Raw genomic sequence first — 16,074 nt, 5'->3', positions numbered from 1 at the left:
CCGACACTGGAGCAGTTCGTGAAGAACTGTAGCCCGTGGGAAGGACTCATGTTGGAGAAGTTCGTGGAGGACTGTCTCCCGTGGGAAGGACCCCATGCAGGAGCAGGGGAGGAGTGTGAGGAGTCCTCCCCCTGAGGAGGAAGGAGCGGCAGAAACAGCGTGTGATGAGCTGACCCAAACCCCCATTCCCTGTCCCCCTGCGCCACTCGGGGGGAGGAAGTAGAGAAATCGGGAGTAAAGTTAAGCCTGGGAAGAAGGGAGGGGTGGGGGAAAGTTGTTTTAAGATTTGGTTTTATTCCTCATTACCCTACTTTGATTGGTAATAAATCAAATTAATTTCCCCCAGTCGAGTCTGTTTTGCCCGTGACGGTAATTGGTGAGTGATCTCCCTGTCCTTATCTCGACCCACGAGCCTTTCGTTTTATGTTTTCTCCCCCTGTCCAGCTGAGGACGGGGAGCGATAGAGCTGCTTGGTGGGCACCTGGTGTCCAGCCAGGGTCAACCCACCACAGAAAGTAAAAGGGATATTCCCCAACTGCTTTGTTACCAGCCCCTGCAAAACTCATTTCTAGACCTCTCCTCTGCATACTTTGTGGTAAATCTTCTTTCTCCGTTCACTTGGACATGACCTCTTCATACCAACAATACTAACCTCTGGACTTCCTTATGTCCCTGTTAGTGACACCTCTGGGGTCACTGAAGGCATTGATGAAGGCAGAGGGATGCACAAAGGCATGTAAATTTAGAGTCACGGGAAAGATCAATCCTCCTCTCCTATTTTCTCGGTTTGCTTTTTTATCACTGCCTTCCTGATTTCAGCACATCAGCTCCTAGTTGTCTCATATTCCACCAGGACATTTTCCAGACATAATACAAGGAAAGATCATTCCCCCTCATCAAAAATTTCCTTTTTCTTCTCCCCTCCCAACTCTCACATCCAGCCCATGACAAAGGCACTCAGTAATTCAACTCACTTCTGAACTTTCATGTGCTTTTATAACTTTCATAGACTCTACTTTCCAAAGGCCAGTAGGCAACAACTCAACAACTGTCCTGGAAACCACACAGTCCTGTCACAGTATTGTTCTCTCTGACACACCGGAGGCAATGCCTTCATTGCCTCTTCAAGTTTTAATCTTCGCATTTCAAAATCTCCCAAAACTGTGGCAGTGCATCTCCTTGTTGGAACCCATCGCTTGCCTTCTTCAAAAATCTTCACTGCCTTAACCTTCAGGGTTTTTTGAAAAAACATTTAAAAACATCTCTCATTTAATAAAGTCCTCCCACCCCCACCTTCCACCATCTCTTCTTATGCAATAATGCCTACGATGTTTGAGAAAGCTAAAAAAAGTTCTTACTGAAGAGCCAGGCAATCCTGGAAGTCCTGGTTCACCCTGCAGGGAAACATGAAAGAAATGAGAAAACATAACATAACACAGAACACAACATAGCACAATACATAACATAACACAAAACAAAAGCAAACCTCTGAGCATGTTTTCCAACTGCTGTTGTACATTCGTATTTTCAATACCATCCCTTAATGAATAGATATGAACATGCAATCCCAATTAACTCTGTTTTCTCTGCCCTGCAGCTGAATACACGCAGGAACTGGTTGTGTTCTGTGTTACTGTGATGTTATACATTGATTTTAATGACATTTAGTAACTAAAAATGAATGATGCACTGGATGCGCCATAACATTAAATTTAAACTTCAAAAATCTTGGTGTACACATACGACACAAATAAACCCGATTGGTGCTCAGATCCCTAACAGAGTCTGCCGGATGGATATTTAGGGGCCAAAATGCTTTTGTTTGTTAATGAGCAAAAAATCTTTGCAAAAAGAAAAAAAGTGAGAAATGGTACCATTTTCCCCAAGTCATTTTATAAAGCAGGATCACACTATAAGTGTTTGCAAGACACTGAGATGCTACACCCTCTTTATGTGATTTATTGCCATCTAGGCTACCAATTTGTTCCAGCCCATTTTTCTCCAGCAGTGTCCACCGTTTATTATGCTTTAAGACTAAGTGTCCAGAAGGTATATCCTTTACTTTAGGTACAGACTAATGCAAAACTTACCATATAGCTTCCTTTCAAACTTTATTTATTCATTACTCATGTAGGTCTCCGAACGACCCAGCATATCTTTCATGCTCTTTCCTCTTAAGACAAGTTTAATCGCTATTTGTTATTTATTCTAAAGAGAGCCCATACTATGCCAGACAGACTGAAGAGTCACACATCGGCTGCACTGAAAGTAACGGAGCAAGGAGCTCAACGTCTTCTGGAAGCACCAAATGAAGCCACTTCAGATATATGGATGAAGTGTTATGAACTCAAGACTGCTCTCTACTGCACACATGCTGGAGCACAAAGGTCTCGTTGCCGCTTATCACCTCAGTGGATGTGTCCTGCTTGTAGGTGCTTCTGAAACCTCACCTACAGCTGTTGAATCTGAGTGGGAAAGTAAATGGAAATAGAGAGATTTGCTTCTGATCTCTACATTCTTGGATAAGGCTCACCACCTTATCTGGAGGAGAAAAGGAGAAAGAAAATCCAGAATTGGGCATGCCTTTCCACTCATGCCTAAGAACTGGGTAGGAAATACCAAAACCGCAACGTCACCTCTAGCAGAGAGGGAAGCATAAGGCTGCCCTGGAAACTCTAACAACTCTGTAAAATAATGAGGTCAAAATTGCTGCTGAGAGCAGTGAATAATTATTTTGCAGGTAAGAGGGTTGGGCTCGTCTGATCAGCACTTTCTGAGTCAATTCTACATCTCCTGGGTCAGAAAACCAGCATCTACACAAACATATTGACATTTCTACCCACATTTCTTAGGTGAGGAAGATTTCCTGAGCCAAACTACTCTCTACTTCCTTCTACTCCCACTATGAGGGTTAAGCTAAGAGCAGAGGAGCTATAACCAGACATGATTTAACACTCACTTGTACCCATTTCAGACTGAAGCAACATCAGAAGAGTGAAACATTTAAATGCATATAAGCTTCACTTATACACAAATGAGATAAATATTAGGCCAACAGCTCTGGTATTTCCAGCACTGGGGGCCCAAGGAGGAACTGACAAATGTGTGTCCAAACCCCTCCCATGCATCCCATCCCAACTCACCTTTTCTCCTTTGGTCCCACTGGCACCTGGAGGGCCCGGGCTGCCAGCAGGGCCCTATAAACAGGTAAAATGGAGAGAAAAATCTTTGTTTTACGTACTGCAGGTCATCAATTGCCATTCCCTTAAAGTACAGGAGAAACGTGAGGCTGCTGGTTTGGGTATCAGCAGCACAAAGAGTTATGTCCCATTGCACTGGCGTAGGAGCTAATATAACACATGAGGCTGCTTTGGCTCTGCTGCGTAGAGAGGAAGGGGAATAAGGATCGAGATGCCAGTGTAGCTACGATAACAGCAATCCAATTTCAGCTGGTTCAGAAGGATTGCAGTTCAGGGAGTACATCAGTGTCAAACACAAAATTTAGGATAAAATTCAGGCATGAAGATTTGCCCACTGCTAGGTGTCTAGACACGAAAAAGGCAAAAAAGCTTCAGAAAAACCCAACTTCTGTAATAGGGTGTCACTTGGAGAAATTGTTCCTTAGAAGTAGTAAACAATCAGCATCCACCTTCACGTCCCTCTGCAATTTCTCACTTCATCTACATTTGCTGCAAGTATAAACCAGTCCTGTAAACAATGTAATGGGCATAGTAAACACAGTTCACTGTGATTCCAGTGCCGCATCTAGCACCGGAAAACATTTCCATCTATAAGGATAGCGATAAACGCTAACTAGACAAATACTTCTCGGTATAGGGTAAACTGTGGCTGAGGAACAGAGCAGAGAGAAAGCGATGTTTAACTGTCAAATCCCCCATGGAGAAGCAAAAGAACATTTAGTGCAAAAATGTCTATCACCTCACAGAGAGGAAGATGTAGATTTAACAAAGATTAAGACTGCTAATGACACTATACCTTGCCATCTCAATAAAAAAGGACGTCTCTGATACGGAAACAAAAATGCTTCCCAACAAAATCAAGTTGAAACTCCGGGTGCTGAAAGAGCGAGAGCAAGCCACTCAGGCAGCACGTGGCTGCCGTGCTTATAAAGCACGTTCAGGTCAGACCCCAGCAGCCGCTTTGTCTGTGTGAGCTGCAGGATCAACCACCTGAAGACGAACTACCCTGAGGATTCGACGCGCAGCTCCTCCACTTCTGCCACTGCAAAAACGTGCCTCCAAATGATCCTTTCCAGAGAGGGAAACAGCAAGGGCTAGTGAATAGGATGCAGACACAGCAGTCTGGAGGCTTCAAGTTCAAGGGTGGCAATGATTAGCTGCATGGCTTTTGGCAAATCACTTTTTAGCCTCTGCTTCTTACTCTGTCCTTTGCTATTTAGACCAGAAGATCCTTGGGAGTGAAGGATGCCTCTCATTAGGCATCATACCCAGAGTAATGAAAACAGTCTTGTGAGATCTACAGATAGCAGTTTTAGACAAAGCATTACCCGTCCAATCGGCAGAAATGTACTGATCTTTTAGATCATTTTCTGGTTTCATCCTGTCTTAAAAATGTAAATTGTTCCAAGCCTTTCTTATTGAAAACAAACCAAATATATTAAATCCAGTTCTCTCCCTTTCATGTTGTGGGAGGGAAAAAAAAGTTTATAAAAACCAGGCTTAAACAACTGAATTTTTATATGTACTTCCTTATGTCTTTAATGAAAACTAAGACAAACATGTAACCTATCATGTTTAAAGGACTGGCATTTCCTTTAAGTGCATATTGCATTACAATTTAATTCTAAAACCAAACAAACAAAAAAAGAAAACTGTGCCAACAAAGATCCTTAGAATAAGGAGTACAAAAACTGCTGATGCAGCGGGGTCCTGCCATGACTCAGCAGCCACCCAGGATAAGTCTCAGTTTCAGAGTCAACTTCCACTCGTTCCAAATAAAAGCCTCCCAGTTGTTGAGTATTTGACACGTACCTGTTTCCCCTCCACACCTGGCTTTCCAGGGAACCCATCTAGGCCTTGCTCTCCCTGGAAAAAGAAGAGAAAGGACCACTATAGCTGAAATCCGTGGTGTTTAGGTCACCATTCTGCAAGAGATGTCCTTGTTATCTGCTCCAAGAATAAGGACTAAGGAGAGAAATTCAAGCCAGCCCAACAGAGAAAATGACTAAAGTCCCCACATCGATACCATGAAAAGTTGCTGCGACCAGAAGCAGTTGTGTGCTAGCTTTCCACATCAGCATCCTTCCTCTGCCTGCTGAGGTGGGTTCATGTAAACTGGACAAAGTGCACCAGGAGAACATGAGCCCGGAATAGCTCTTACAAAAATAATGACTCTACAATCCAGCAATAGCTCATTTTTACCCCGATTCATTTTTCACCTTTGCTTTCTGTAACCTGGAGGAACAACTAATCTATTCTTATACGTCTTCAGAGTTGGACAGTCCACAAAGTCCACAGGCAATCTATTCCACTTTTTTTATTTTTAATACCTGAAGATATGTTTTTTTTCCCCTGTACCTAAACCTGACTTTTTCTTGCTAGTTTCAGACTAGTATGTCTTTCCCTAACCCCCCACAGAGAACAGACTGTTCCCTTCATCTTTACAATGGCCTTTTATGTATTTGGAGACTTAACTGCCTTTTCAAACTTCTCTAGACTGAACAACCTCAATACTTTCAACTTTTCTTCATTGACATGTTTTTCAGACCTCTGATCATTTTTGTTGCTCTCATTTCTGCACTGTCCAATTTTTCCATGTCTTCAGTGTAGCTAGGTGCCCGAAACTGGACACAGCTGAGGCTAACTTTGAGCAGAAAGATTATTTCATGTTTTATAGAGTATTCTTCTGTTTAAATCCCAGGATAATGTTTACTTTACCCCAAACTCCCTCCTGCAGTACAGGTCCTTAATCAGTTGTTCCCAATCCGTAGCAGTGTGCAATTTGTTGTCCTACACGTATGAAGCATCCTGCAGCTGCCCCTTCTCAATGTCATCTTCTGCTTTGGAGCATTATGTTTTCGAGATCATTTTGAATTCTGACCCTGACCTCCAGCGTACTTCCACATCCAGGCTTAACATATTCCATATTTTATAATCCAGGTCCTTAATAGAGATGATGACTAGATCAATGACATATACTCCTGCTGAACTTCACTTCTCTCTTACAGATTGTGGCCCTTGTCCATTCCAGCCTCTTTAGTTTAAAACTCTTTGAAACAGGGGCTTTCTCTTACTCTGTAAAATGCTTAAACCTCAGTAAAATGAAACACTGATTTTTCTTGGCTCCTGCACGCACAGTTGAATATAAATTATCAAATACACACACACAGTGCCACTGTTAACATAAATGGGCATGTAAAAACAAATTCTACAAATACAAGGAGTGACAGCAAAATACTAGTTTTACTCTATTTTTTTTAATGTTTCAGACATTTTAATTCTGATTACTATCCCACAGGATCCCTGTTAGACCTCTGTTATTATCTGCAAACCCACACTTATGGCACTGCATTTAATTAGCTCCTTTTGAAAACTACATTGATTCAGCAAGTCAGAAATGGATTTGCACATCAATTTCCTTCTTTTTTCCCTTCAGAAAGGCAATCGGTCTTGTAACATAAATGTTATTTCAAAATTATGTATCCATGGAATGAAATTAGAGACCTGTACCCTACAGAAAGCAGCTGAAAACCAGCATCAGACATCCAGATCTACTTGCTTTTGGGGCGATGATTGTTTCCACATTAATGGTTTCCTTTGCACTGACTGAGCTACGAGTATCCTGAAGTTGAGACTTTCAGTTAGCAACAGTCTGGCGGATTGCTGACAAAATGTGCAGTGTATTCTCAGGAGAATTTTTAACATCAATACGCTGCAGCAATGAGTACTTCACACATGCTGGTTTAGCTGCCAAAACAGAGAAGTGTCAATGTTCTTACTGCTAGTAATGGGGGCTGGGAAAGGCAAATGTATTATTTATACAAATGCATACAATAAAGCTGCTTGAAAACACTCCAAACAATTGTGCTTTCAGTTGTTTCTTCAGAAAAATCTGCCACTATAAATATTTTTTATTATTTTTTCCATTCTTTAAAAAAGGCTATTTAGAGAAAGTTGTGGTTTTTTTCCAAAAGAAAGCACAAACACAATGAAAGTTTTATTCTCAAATTTTCACTTTAAGACTCCATTTCCTTCTCCTGTGCTCTACTGGTTTTTCTGCTTTTAACCAGTAGAACAAAATGGTGAAGAGTCGTAAGCAACCGGGGCAAATCCCAATTCCACAGAAACTTTAGTGCTGTTTTCTGACCTCTACCATTTAGAAAGTGTAATGATTTGTTGGAAAAATGATTCCCCAAGAGTCTGCAGGGCCCTGGGAAAGACTGAAGGAGAGCAAACCCACTGCACAGAGGGACCTGGCAGCAGCAGACCAGCCCTACTGACTCCTTACATGAGCTCTTCCCCAGTACAACAGACAAGGATTTACAGAATGGACACAGGCTTATGCAGCAAAAGCAATGCCCCATGTCATGTTGAACTGCTGTACGTGCCTAAATTAACACGCCAAGTATCACATACATATATGGCTTATGTTGGCAGGGAAGTGCATCATGCTTATCTCTGCAGAGTATGTCCTGGGGTCTACAGCGAGCCCACTGGATGCCAAAGGACATGAGATATCACTCATATTGTGCGCTGGCTCTCCTAAAGTGCAGGTGTAACCGATACTACTGGATTTGGGAACCTCACCGTAAAACCTCAATATTCACATCTGAGGTCCCAGGATATAAGAATATAGCAGCAAGATGTATTATGGGATATTTAGCCTTTTTTTGATACTAGGGTGCAGATTCGTTAGACCAATACCCAGTGCATGGCCTAGTGCTCTCATCTGATATAATAAACACTTTTCTCCTCAGGCACAAAGAAACACAGGTTGTGTAGGAGTCAGTATTCAAGTTACAGACTGAAGAGCAGACAAGAAAATATTTGGCCTGCCGAATTTACGCCCACTGTTTTCACAGTAGTACTGACTGGTAGAAGTTAAAGCAATGGCAGTGGGTGCTCTGAGACCATTATTAAAGCCTGGAAAAAATCAAAGTACAATTGTTGTAGCAGAGATCTGGCTGCTCCAGGAAAAAAAAGGGGGGGGGGGGGGGAGGTCTAATTGTGCATATCCTTTTAATGAAACAAAACCTAATTCATTTCTTCCCGACTTTAATCTTCCTCTAGCTTAGTCAGCTGCCTGCCCACACACAGCTCCAGCTTCCTCTCCCATCATGGTGATGTCAGAAAGATGGATTTTCTTCCGGGAGCCAAATATTCCAGCAGATGATTAGACAACCTTGCCTCCAGAAAAGCAGCGGAGGCACTGGCTAGACACAACACACTGAGCCAGTCCTGCAAAGGGCTGAGGCAAAAGCATGAAGAAGATAAAGTACAATCCAGCCTTTTGCTCTAGCTGCAGCAGCGAGGATAGATAATACGAAACATGGTCGTGGCTACTTCATCATAAACAACAAAATGGACACTGGGAACGGACACCTTAACACATGGTAAAGCAAAACACAGTATCTCCCACTGAGGGTCTATTGATCATTTTTCCCAGTAGGCAAAAGCTTGGTGTCAAGAAGCTCCGGGTTTCTTCTCCAGAAGGAGATGGAGAGTAAGAAATGGGAACAAGGCCGTGCTAGCAAGCTCATAATTGCCCCCTTTGCACAAACACATATAGCCAGATATCACTAAAGACAGCTTGAACACAGGCAAAGTTGCCAGACTGGCGCTGCGATATTCCTGTCTCAGGACCAGCTTGAGACATAAGCAAGACAGGACGTTGCTCAGGGCTGCAAGCCACTCAGAGCTGGCAAGAAAGGCCCTGCTGCCTGGTTTGCCTGCATGAGAAAAGGCGTGACTTGGGTCCGACTGACAGTCTGGTGATGCCCCATCTCCAGCTGCTTGCTAGGGCACAGGAGCAGACCAGCACCCACTTCTCCTGGAAGGAACAGCAAAATTTTTGATGGCACTTCTGGGGAGCCTCAAGCACCACCTGGCAGATCTGCAGCAGAAGTGTGTGCACATCTGAGGTCTCTCCGAACACAAAGAGCAAAACTGAAATAATAAAGACTTTGTGTCTGCCCAGCTGTCCTTTTAAATGCTTATTCCAGGTATAATAGGCACTTGGTCTCTTTCTTCAACCATAAACATGGTTCAAATCCCAGAGTGTCCTGTGCTTTGTAAAACAGCTATTCCCAGACAGGAGAGAGCAGAGAACTGGGAAGCAGCACCAGTTGGGTGAAGCCTTTAACATAGAAACTACCTGGTACATACTACAACTGAGCTTACGGTGATGGGAGAAGACAGAAACATAGGAAGTTGGATAATCTGAGCAACCGCAGTGAGATGGGAAATGCTGGATGCAGACATGGTCAGCAGCAGTCAGTGGTCATTCACAACTCTCAAGTGGTGCACACAACGTGGACAACCCACTAGAACTCCCCAGTGGTATACCTTCACTTCACTCCTCCTCTCTCTCCTCCATCCCTGGCTACGCACAGACAAGAAGTCCCTAAATGTGTGCTTAGTAGACAGCAGAGATCCGTAAAGCCCTCCGTACTCCCATGGGAGGTCATTCCCAGACAGCACCGGGAGGTGCAGCGCAGTGAGGAAACTCCATCATCAATCACCCTCCAGAGCTGCTGGCCTGGCAGCCCGCTCCACCTAACGGGCAAAGGCAAAGAGCAGCCTGGCTTTTCCTAGCATGCAGCAGGAATACCTTGTCGCCTCGTGTTCCCTTTTCTCCTCTTTCTCCTTGTAGACCCTAAAAATAAAAAGAAAAAGAGATTATAAAGCTCAATCCAAGCAGAGGCATAGTTATCTCCTCTAATTAGTCACCAAATCACTGTGCACGTCTGCACAATCTATTCAAGTGAACCTCAAGGACATTTTCCATGTTGCCAGTCCTCAAAGTTGGCCACAAGCATGGTCTAAGCAGACTTACAGAGTAGGGATGACCAGTGGGCCCAAGAACGTCTGTAATATTATATTGCCTGCAGACACACGACCCTCCTGCCAACAGCAGTGTGGAAGGACAGGCAACACACCACAGCTGCAGATGGTCTGGAAAACAACCAATGCTCTGCATTTTTCATGTTGCTCGTAAACAATGAGGAATTAGGCAGAGGACGATACTGATGGAAAAACCTATCACATAAACAAGCAAGAATGCCCATTCCTGGTGGTTTTGGATGCGCTAGCTAGGCAGACAGCAGGTACCTCTGAGAACTGGCAAATGCTAGATAATCCCTGTCCTGGAGGCCCAAGCACATTTTTGCGCTGCAAATCCAATGCCAGTGTTCATCTGGACTGCATAATTCATCTACTCCCAGGTACACCAGAACCATTTGCTGGGGCTTAGTTAGATGAAAGACAGCAACGCTAACACAGGCAATTGACTCAATGAGCAGGAACGGATTTCACCTTCCCTTGGCATGGCAAGCACCTTGTATTTTACCTTTATTGTAGCAACTGAGCAACCGAGCAACCAACTAATAGCTACAGGCAGACGGATATGCTCAGTCAGTCGTGACCTCTGTAAAACTGCCAAAGCTTAAAATGCTTCTTATTCTAATAATACATTTGTATTTAAACTTCAATTTACTTTACACTATAGTGGAGGCTTACCTCCAAGCTAATGCGAGCTACATGTCTGGGTTTATTTGGCCCTTAGGATGATTTAGATAATTAAGATTTTCAGATGCCAGGCCATGGTTGACTGTGAGCAAACTCTGTACAGCCCTGTCCATCTCTAACAACCCAAACTGAGCCTGCACAGCTTCACACGCTGCGAAGAAATAACCCTACTATTTCCAAAAAGCAAATGGCAGGAGGTTTAAAAATATGATTCCTTTCATGCACTAATAACTATGGGGCCCTCCTGTAGACTGAGTAGGTGATTATTGCCTTGCTCCTCCCCAGCAGCCCAAACCAAATGTCATTCTTATGATAGAAATGGATAGAACCTTCAGTAGCGGTGCACCACATGAGTGCTTTGCTTCTCACACACAAAGGTGATTCAGGGAGCAGGAAGGAAGTGTTCTCATAGCTTTGTCCGTTTATCTCATTAATCTTGCAAGAGATTGTGTCTATCACATGGACAGGTAATGCCACCCCCATATTTGTTTCATCATCTTCAAGCCTAATACAATTCAGCCTTAGACCATACAGGGAAACAGCACGCACCTGGACAAAGACAAAAGTGTTCAAGCTCTTTTGAACACATTGGACCCCTTTCTAGTGAGTTGTAAAGCAAGTCCTCAGCTGGCACAGGGAAATCCTTCAGTGCATGAGCACGTCTGGTACGCCACTAAAGCGCACTGATGTACAGTCGTAGAATCATAGAATAGTTTGGGTTGGAAGGGACCTTTGAAGGTCATCTAGTCCAGCCCCCCCTACCATGAGCAGGGACATCTTCAACTAGATCAGGTTGCTCAGAGCCTCATCCAACCCTCATCCAGCCTGACCTTGAATGTTTCCAGGGATGGGGCATCTACCACCTCTACGGGCAACCTGGTCCAGTGTTTCACCACCCTCATCATAAAAAATTTCTTCCTTATATCTAGTCTGAATCTACCCTCTTTTAGTTTAGAACCATTACTCCTTGTCCTATCACAACAGGCCCTACTAAAAAGTCTGTCCCCATCTTTCTTATAAGCCCCCTTTTTAAGTATTGAAAGGACACAGTAAGGTCTCCCTGGAGCCTTCTCTTCTCCAGGCTTAACAACCCCAACTCTCTCAGCCTTTCTTCATAGAAGAGGTGTTCCATCTCTCTGATCATTTTTGTGGCCCTCCTCTGGACCCACTCCAACAGGTCCATGTCTCTCCTGTGCTGAGGACTCCAGAGCTGGGCGCAGTACTCCAGGTGGGGTCTCACGAGAGTGGAGTAGAGGGGCAGAATCGCCTCCCTCGACCTGCTGGCCATGCTTCTTTTGATGCAGCCCAGGATACAGTTGGCTTTCTGGGCTGCGAGTGCACATTGCCAGCTCATGTCCAGCTTTTCATCCACCAGTACACCCAACTGCTTCTCAGCAGGGCTGCTCTCAATCCCTTCATTCCCCAGCCTGTACTGATACCAGGGGTTGCCCTGACCCAGTCGGGTCCTTAAATCTCAGAAAATCCAGTCAGCCTTTACAACACCAGCTTAAAGGCTGCCTCCATAATTACCAAGGTGAGACCACAAGACAGAGATGCTAACTTGACAGAATCTGATTTATTTCAGTCTTGCTGTCTGTTCATTCAAAGCAGGTTTGTCCCCTGAGCCCAAGGGCTATTCCCTGACAGTTTTGAAAATATGATTGGAAACTTGCTGAGAGGTGGTATTTTTTCTTGGTATTATGATGAAGTTTTTGAGCACCATATAAATGGTGCATCAACACAGACCAAAGCAATTGCATTACAGTGGAAGCATCACAAAATCACCAGCTGTTATCTCAGTAATCACGTTATTTCTACTGAAATCTCTCTACTGGCTACAGGTCTGTTCTCATTTAAAGAAGTCAGAAGAAACTCAATGGAGTTAAGAAAATGTCACTATTTAGACATAGTACAGGTAACTGGTCAAACATACCCTACACTGCTTAATAAAAAAAATATAGCTGGGCAGAACACACTGAAAAAGTAGAGAAAGTTTCTAGAGTGTTAAAAATTCAACAAGAGCCATGACTTACCGGTGCGCCTACATAGCCTTTAATTCCTGGAGGACCTTGTTTTCCCTCGGATCCCTGGCAAGGAATTGAGATACAGTAAAACACCAGAAACTGTTTCATATAAAAGACCAAAAATAAAAACAGTTATTCAGAAATGTAAGTTGCACTCCTGGGCTAACAGGGGGCTGTTGAGGCTTCTCAACCTCAGCGCTAATACAGAGAACAGTGTCTGACTTTCCAGCTACTTACCCAAAGTGACACCCCGATGTTTTCTTCTGTCCCCAGCGCTCAGACATTAGCAAGTTTTATCCTTCTGCTTTCAGTCTTGCCCTACAAAGGCGAACTATCCCATGCAAGTTCCTCTACAGGTTATTTCAGAAGTTTTGGCAATGATGTCAGTCGTTGCCTGCCTGTTGTGTGCCAGGTGATTGAGCTCTGTCTTGGCTCCCACAGTATTGGTGAAACAAAGCACAGGCATACTTTGCTGCAAACACTGCAGCAAAGGCCATATCCCAGCATAAACGAACCACAGACTTCAAAATGTTATATATTTTGAAGAGTAAATTAAAAGAAACAGATCAGAACTATATTCTCCTATGTTTATTTTCAGCATAAGTGGGAGAAATGCAAGAGGATCAGGTACATTTCAGCAGTCCTTCCACTGGTTGCACACTGACTCTCCGCCTGGAGAAGGTAAACTGAAATGGAGAGCACTCCCACTGTGTGCTTTTACGTGTCTTACAATGCCTGCAAATGGTCTGGATCCTCAGCTGAACAGGCTCAGCCCTCAGAGCCATCCTATGGAGACAGCCTGGGCCTGACAAGTTGTCCTGGTTTCAGCTAGGACAGAGTTAATTTTCTTCCTAGTAGCTGGGATAGTGCTGTGTTTTGGATTTAGTAGGAAAATAATGTTGATAATACACTGATGTCTTTAGTTGTAGCTAAGTAGTGTTTATACAAAGTCAAGGATTTTTCAGCTTCTTATGGCCAACCAGCAAGAAGGCTGGAGGGGGCACAAGAAGCTGGGAGGGGACACCGCCAGGACAGCTGACCCAAACTGGCCAAAGAGCTATTCCATACCATATGACATCATGCCTAGTATATAAACTGGGGGAGCTGGCTGGGAGGGGCGGATCGCGACTCGGGAACTAACTGGGCATCAGTCAACGAGTGGTGAGCAATTGCGTTGTGCACCACTTGCTTTGTATAGTTTAATTCTTTTAGTATTACTATTGTCATATTATTATTATCATTATCATTGTTTTCCATTCCTTTCTGTCCTGTTAAACTGTCTTTATCTCAACTCACGAGTTTTTTTTCCTGATTCTCTCCCCCATCCCAGAGGTGGGGGGGGAGTGAGCAAGCGGCTGCGTGGTGCTTAGCTGCCGGCTGGCTTTAAACCACAACACAAGTTGACCGTGAGAACTGGTTTGGCATCTTATATCACCTATTTGACTGATTATTTTCTTACTTATCTCACTTCCCTTTCCCCCCCACCCCCCCATCTGGTTAACTCCTGTATTGGGTGGCTGCAGTGGATAAGGCTTCAAAACAGATCAAGATTTTATTTTTAAATCATTGCTACATTTCATATTAATAGATGCTTCTTATTTAAAAGAAATAAAATTTAAAATGCAAGATGTGTTTGCAATGAATTATTAGCAGAACTGAGGCTTTTTTGTCCCAATGCAAGTGCCCAGGAGGCTGGTCATGTCACACCACTGTTCACACTTGCCTTTTAGCCCAAATGACAATCTCGTTTGGAGCAGTCATTAAGCACAGACCTGGCAGGCTGGCTGGACTGTACTTGGCTAGTGTTTCACCACTGCTTTAAGGAATGCACTGCCAAAAGTGTCCCCTCCCTCCGCCAGAGAGGACTTAACTTGTTAAAGCAGATGAAGCCGTGCCCTGAAGCTTGTGAGCAGTTCACTAGCCCAGCTGTAAAGTGGCTAGACCTGTGTTAAGTATGGAAGCAAACCACATGGCACACTCAGGGGGGAGAGATTCACAAACAGTTAACAAGAGCTGGGTTTAAGCACAAGCAAAGGTGGCTCTGGGATCTCTACAACATCAGGCACCTGAGGACCTCCGTAAGGTCAGCAAGCGGTGCCAGTCCTCTAATGGCAGAGGGAGAGCAGCAGGCATGCACTTAAATCTCTTCCTTCAGCCTACAGAAAAATATTACTATCCAAGTCTAGGCAAAACTCCTACAGAAACAGAGGCCTGCTCCAAGTTGTCCAAATTATCAAAGTCCAACTCAGTACCAGTACATAAAACGTGGTTATAACACTCCGCAAAAAAGTTACAGATAGAGAAACTGGGTCTGTCTGGACAAGAAGACTTGCTGATCCCACTCAAGGCCTGTGCTGAGATCATATCTGGTAAAACAGAGAAGTGCAAGACCTTCAACAGCTGAAGCAAACAAGAAGGAAATCTGTCAAAATGAAACTCTTACCTAATACTTTAAATTTCAAAGGCTTTATTTTTTTTCCCCTCTCCCTCTATTTTTTCTCTCAAGTGCAGATACCTGTCAGTTCAGATGGGAATGCTATAGCTATGTCAGTGCCATAGCAGTGACAGCCATGAAAAATCTCTTTAACCTTTTATTAAAGATACAGGAAAAAAAAGAAGGAAAAGGTTGAATATTTGCTGCAGGATTTTACAGGCTAAAGGGCCTGGTCTCAAAAATTCAAGCTTTGTTTCACTGCTATAATACCATACAGTGAGGGGCCTGAGCTATAACCTTTTTTCTCTGGACCCACTTACTTCATTTAAATTAACCTGCCAGGTCCCACATATTTATGTGGGAGCTTTCTCCACTGACTGGTGGATATTTCTTGCCATCTCAGGCTACCGTGGCATCTTGTATAACCAGAAGCTCCAACACTGATTGGCACAAGGCTGACTTTGAAAGCCCTTCTTTGCTTCCACCAGCTCGTAGCCAGCAAGATCATACATCCTTCTGGGTGAGCAATGGAGTTTGCCCACCAAGTTTGATGAAAAAGAAAAAAAAACATACACCAAAAAACCCACACATTTTTACAGTGAAGACACTGAGCTAGGAACAATCTCCCCTGGAGACTTCACTGAGCAGCAGAAGCAGTAAAACCAGAGATGACATACTGAGGCCATTTCATTCCTGTAACCCATACCTGTACCCCAATGGGCTCATCGTCCATTACGGTACCTCTGTGGATTGAAGTCCTATTACCAGAAGTCTGCAGGACCTTTATCGGTGCTACTGGAAGCTTCACACAATTAATGAGGTCTGTAAAAGCTGCAAGGCACCTCCTTAAAAGAAAGTGCTGGTAATTCCCACTGAGGCAAAAGACTGG

The 16,074-nt window shown here is 43.8% G+C and overlaps 1 protein-coding gene across 1 annotated transcript in view; it reads right to left on the bottom strand.

Annotated features, from left to right (window-relative positions):
* COL22A1 (collagen type XXII alpha 1 chain) overlaps positions 1-16,074 on the bottom strand; it is a 215,430-nt gene that overhangs the window by 92,632 nt on the left and 106,724 nt on the right. Inside the window, exons 14-18 of the mRNA XM_050892264.1 lie at positions 12,761-12,814; positions 9,811-9,855; positions 5,013-5,066; positions 3,144-3,197; positions 1,359-1,394 (exon numbers count right to left, since the gene is read on the bottom strand). Of these exons, the coding sequence (XP_050748221.1) occupies positions 1,359-1,394; positions 3,144-3,197; positions 5,013-5,066; positions 9,811-9,855; positions 12,761-12,814 (243 nt within the window). The remainder of the gene's footprint in view (positions 1-1,358; positions 1,395-3,143; positions 3,198-5,012; positions 5,067-9,810; positions 9,856-12,760; positions 12,815-16,074) is intronic.

The sequence above is a fragment of the Gymnogyps californianus genome, chromosome 2 (genome assembly GCF_018139145.2).
Source record: "Gymnogyps californianus isolate 813 chromosome 2, ASM1813914v2, whole genome shotgun sequence".
Classification (NCBI taxonomy): Eukaryota; Metazoa; Chordata; class Aves; order Accipitriformes; family Cathartidae; genus Gymnogyps; species Gymnogyps californianus.
The sequence above is the reverse complement of the archived record's forward strand: the minus strand, read 5'-3'. Positions and strand labels throughout refer to the sequence as shown.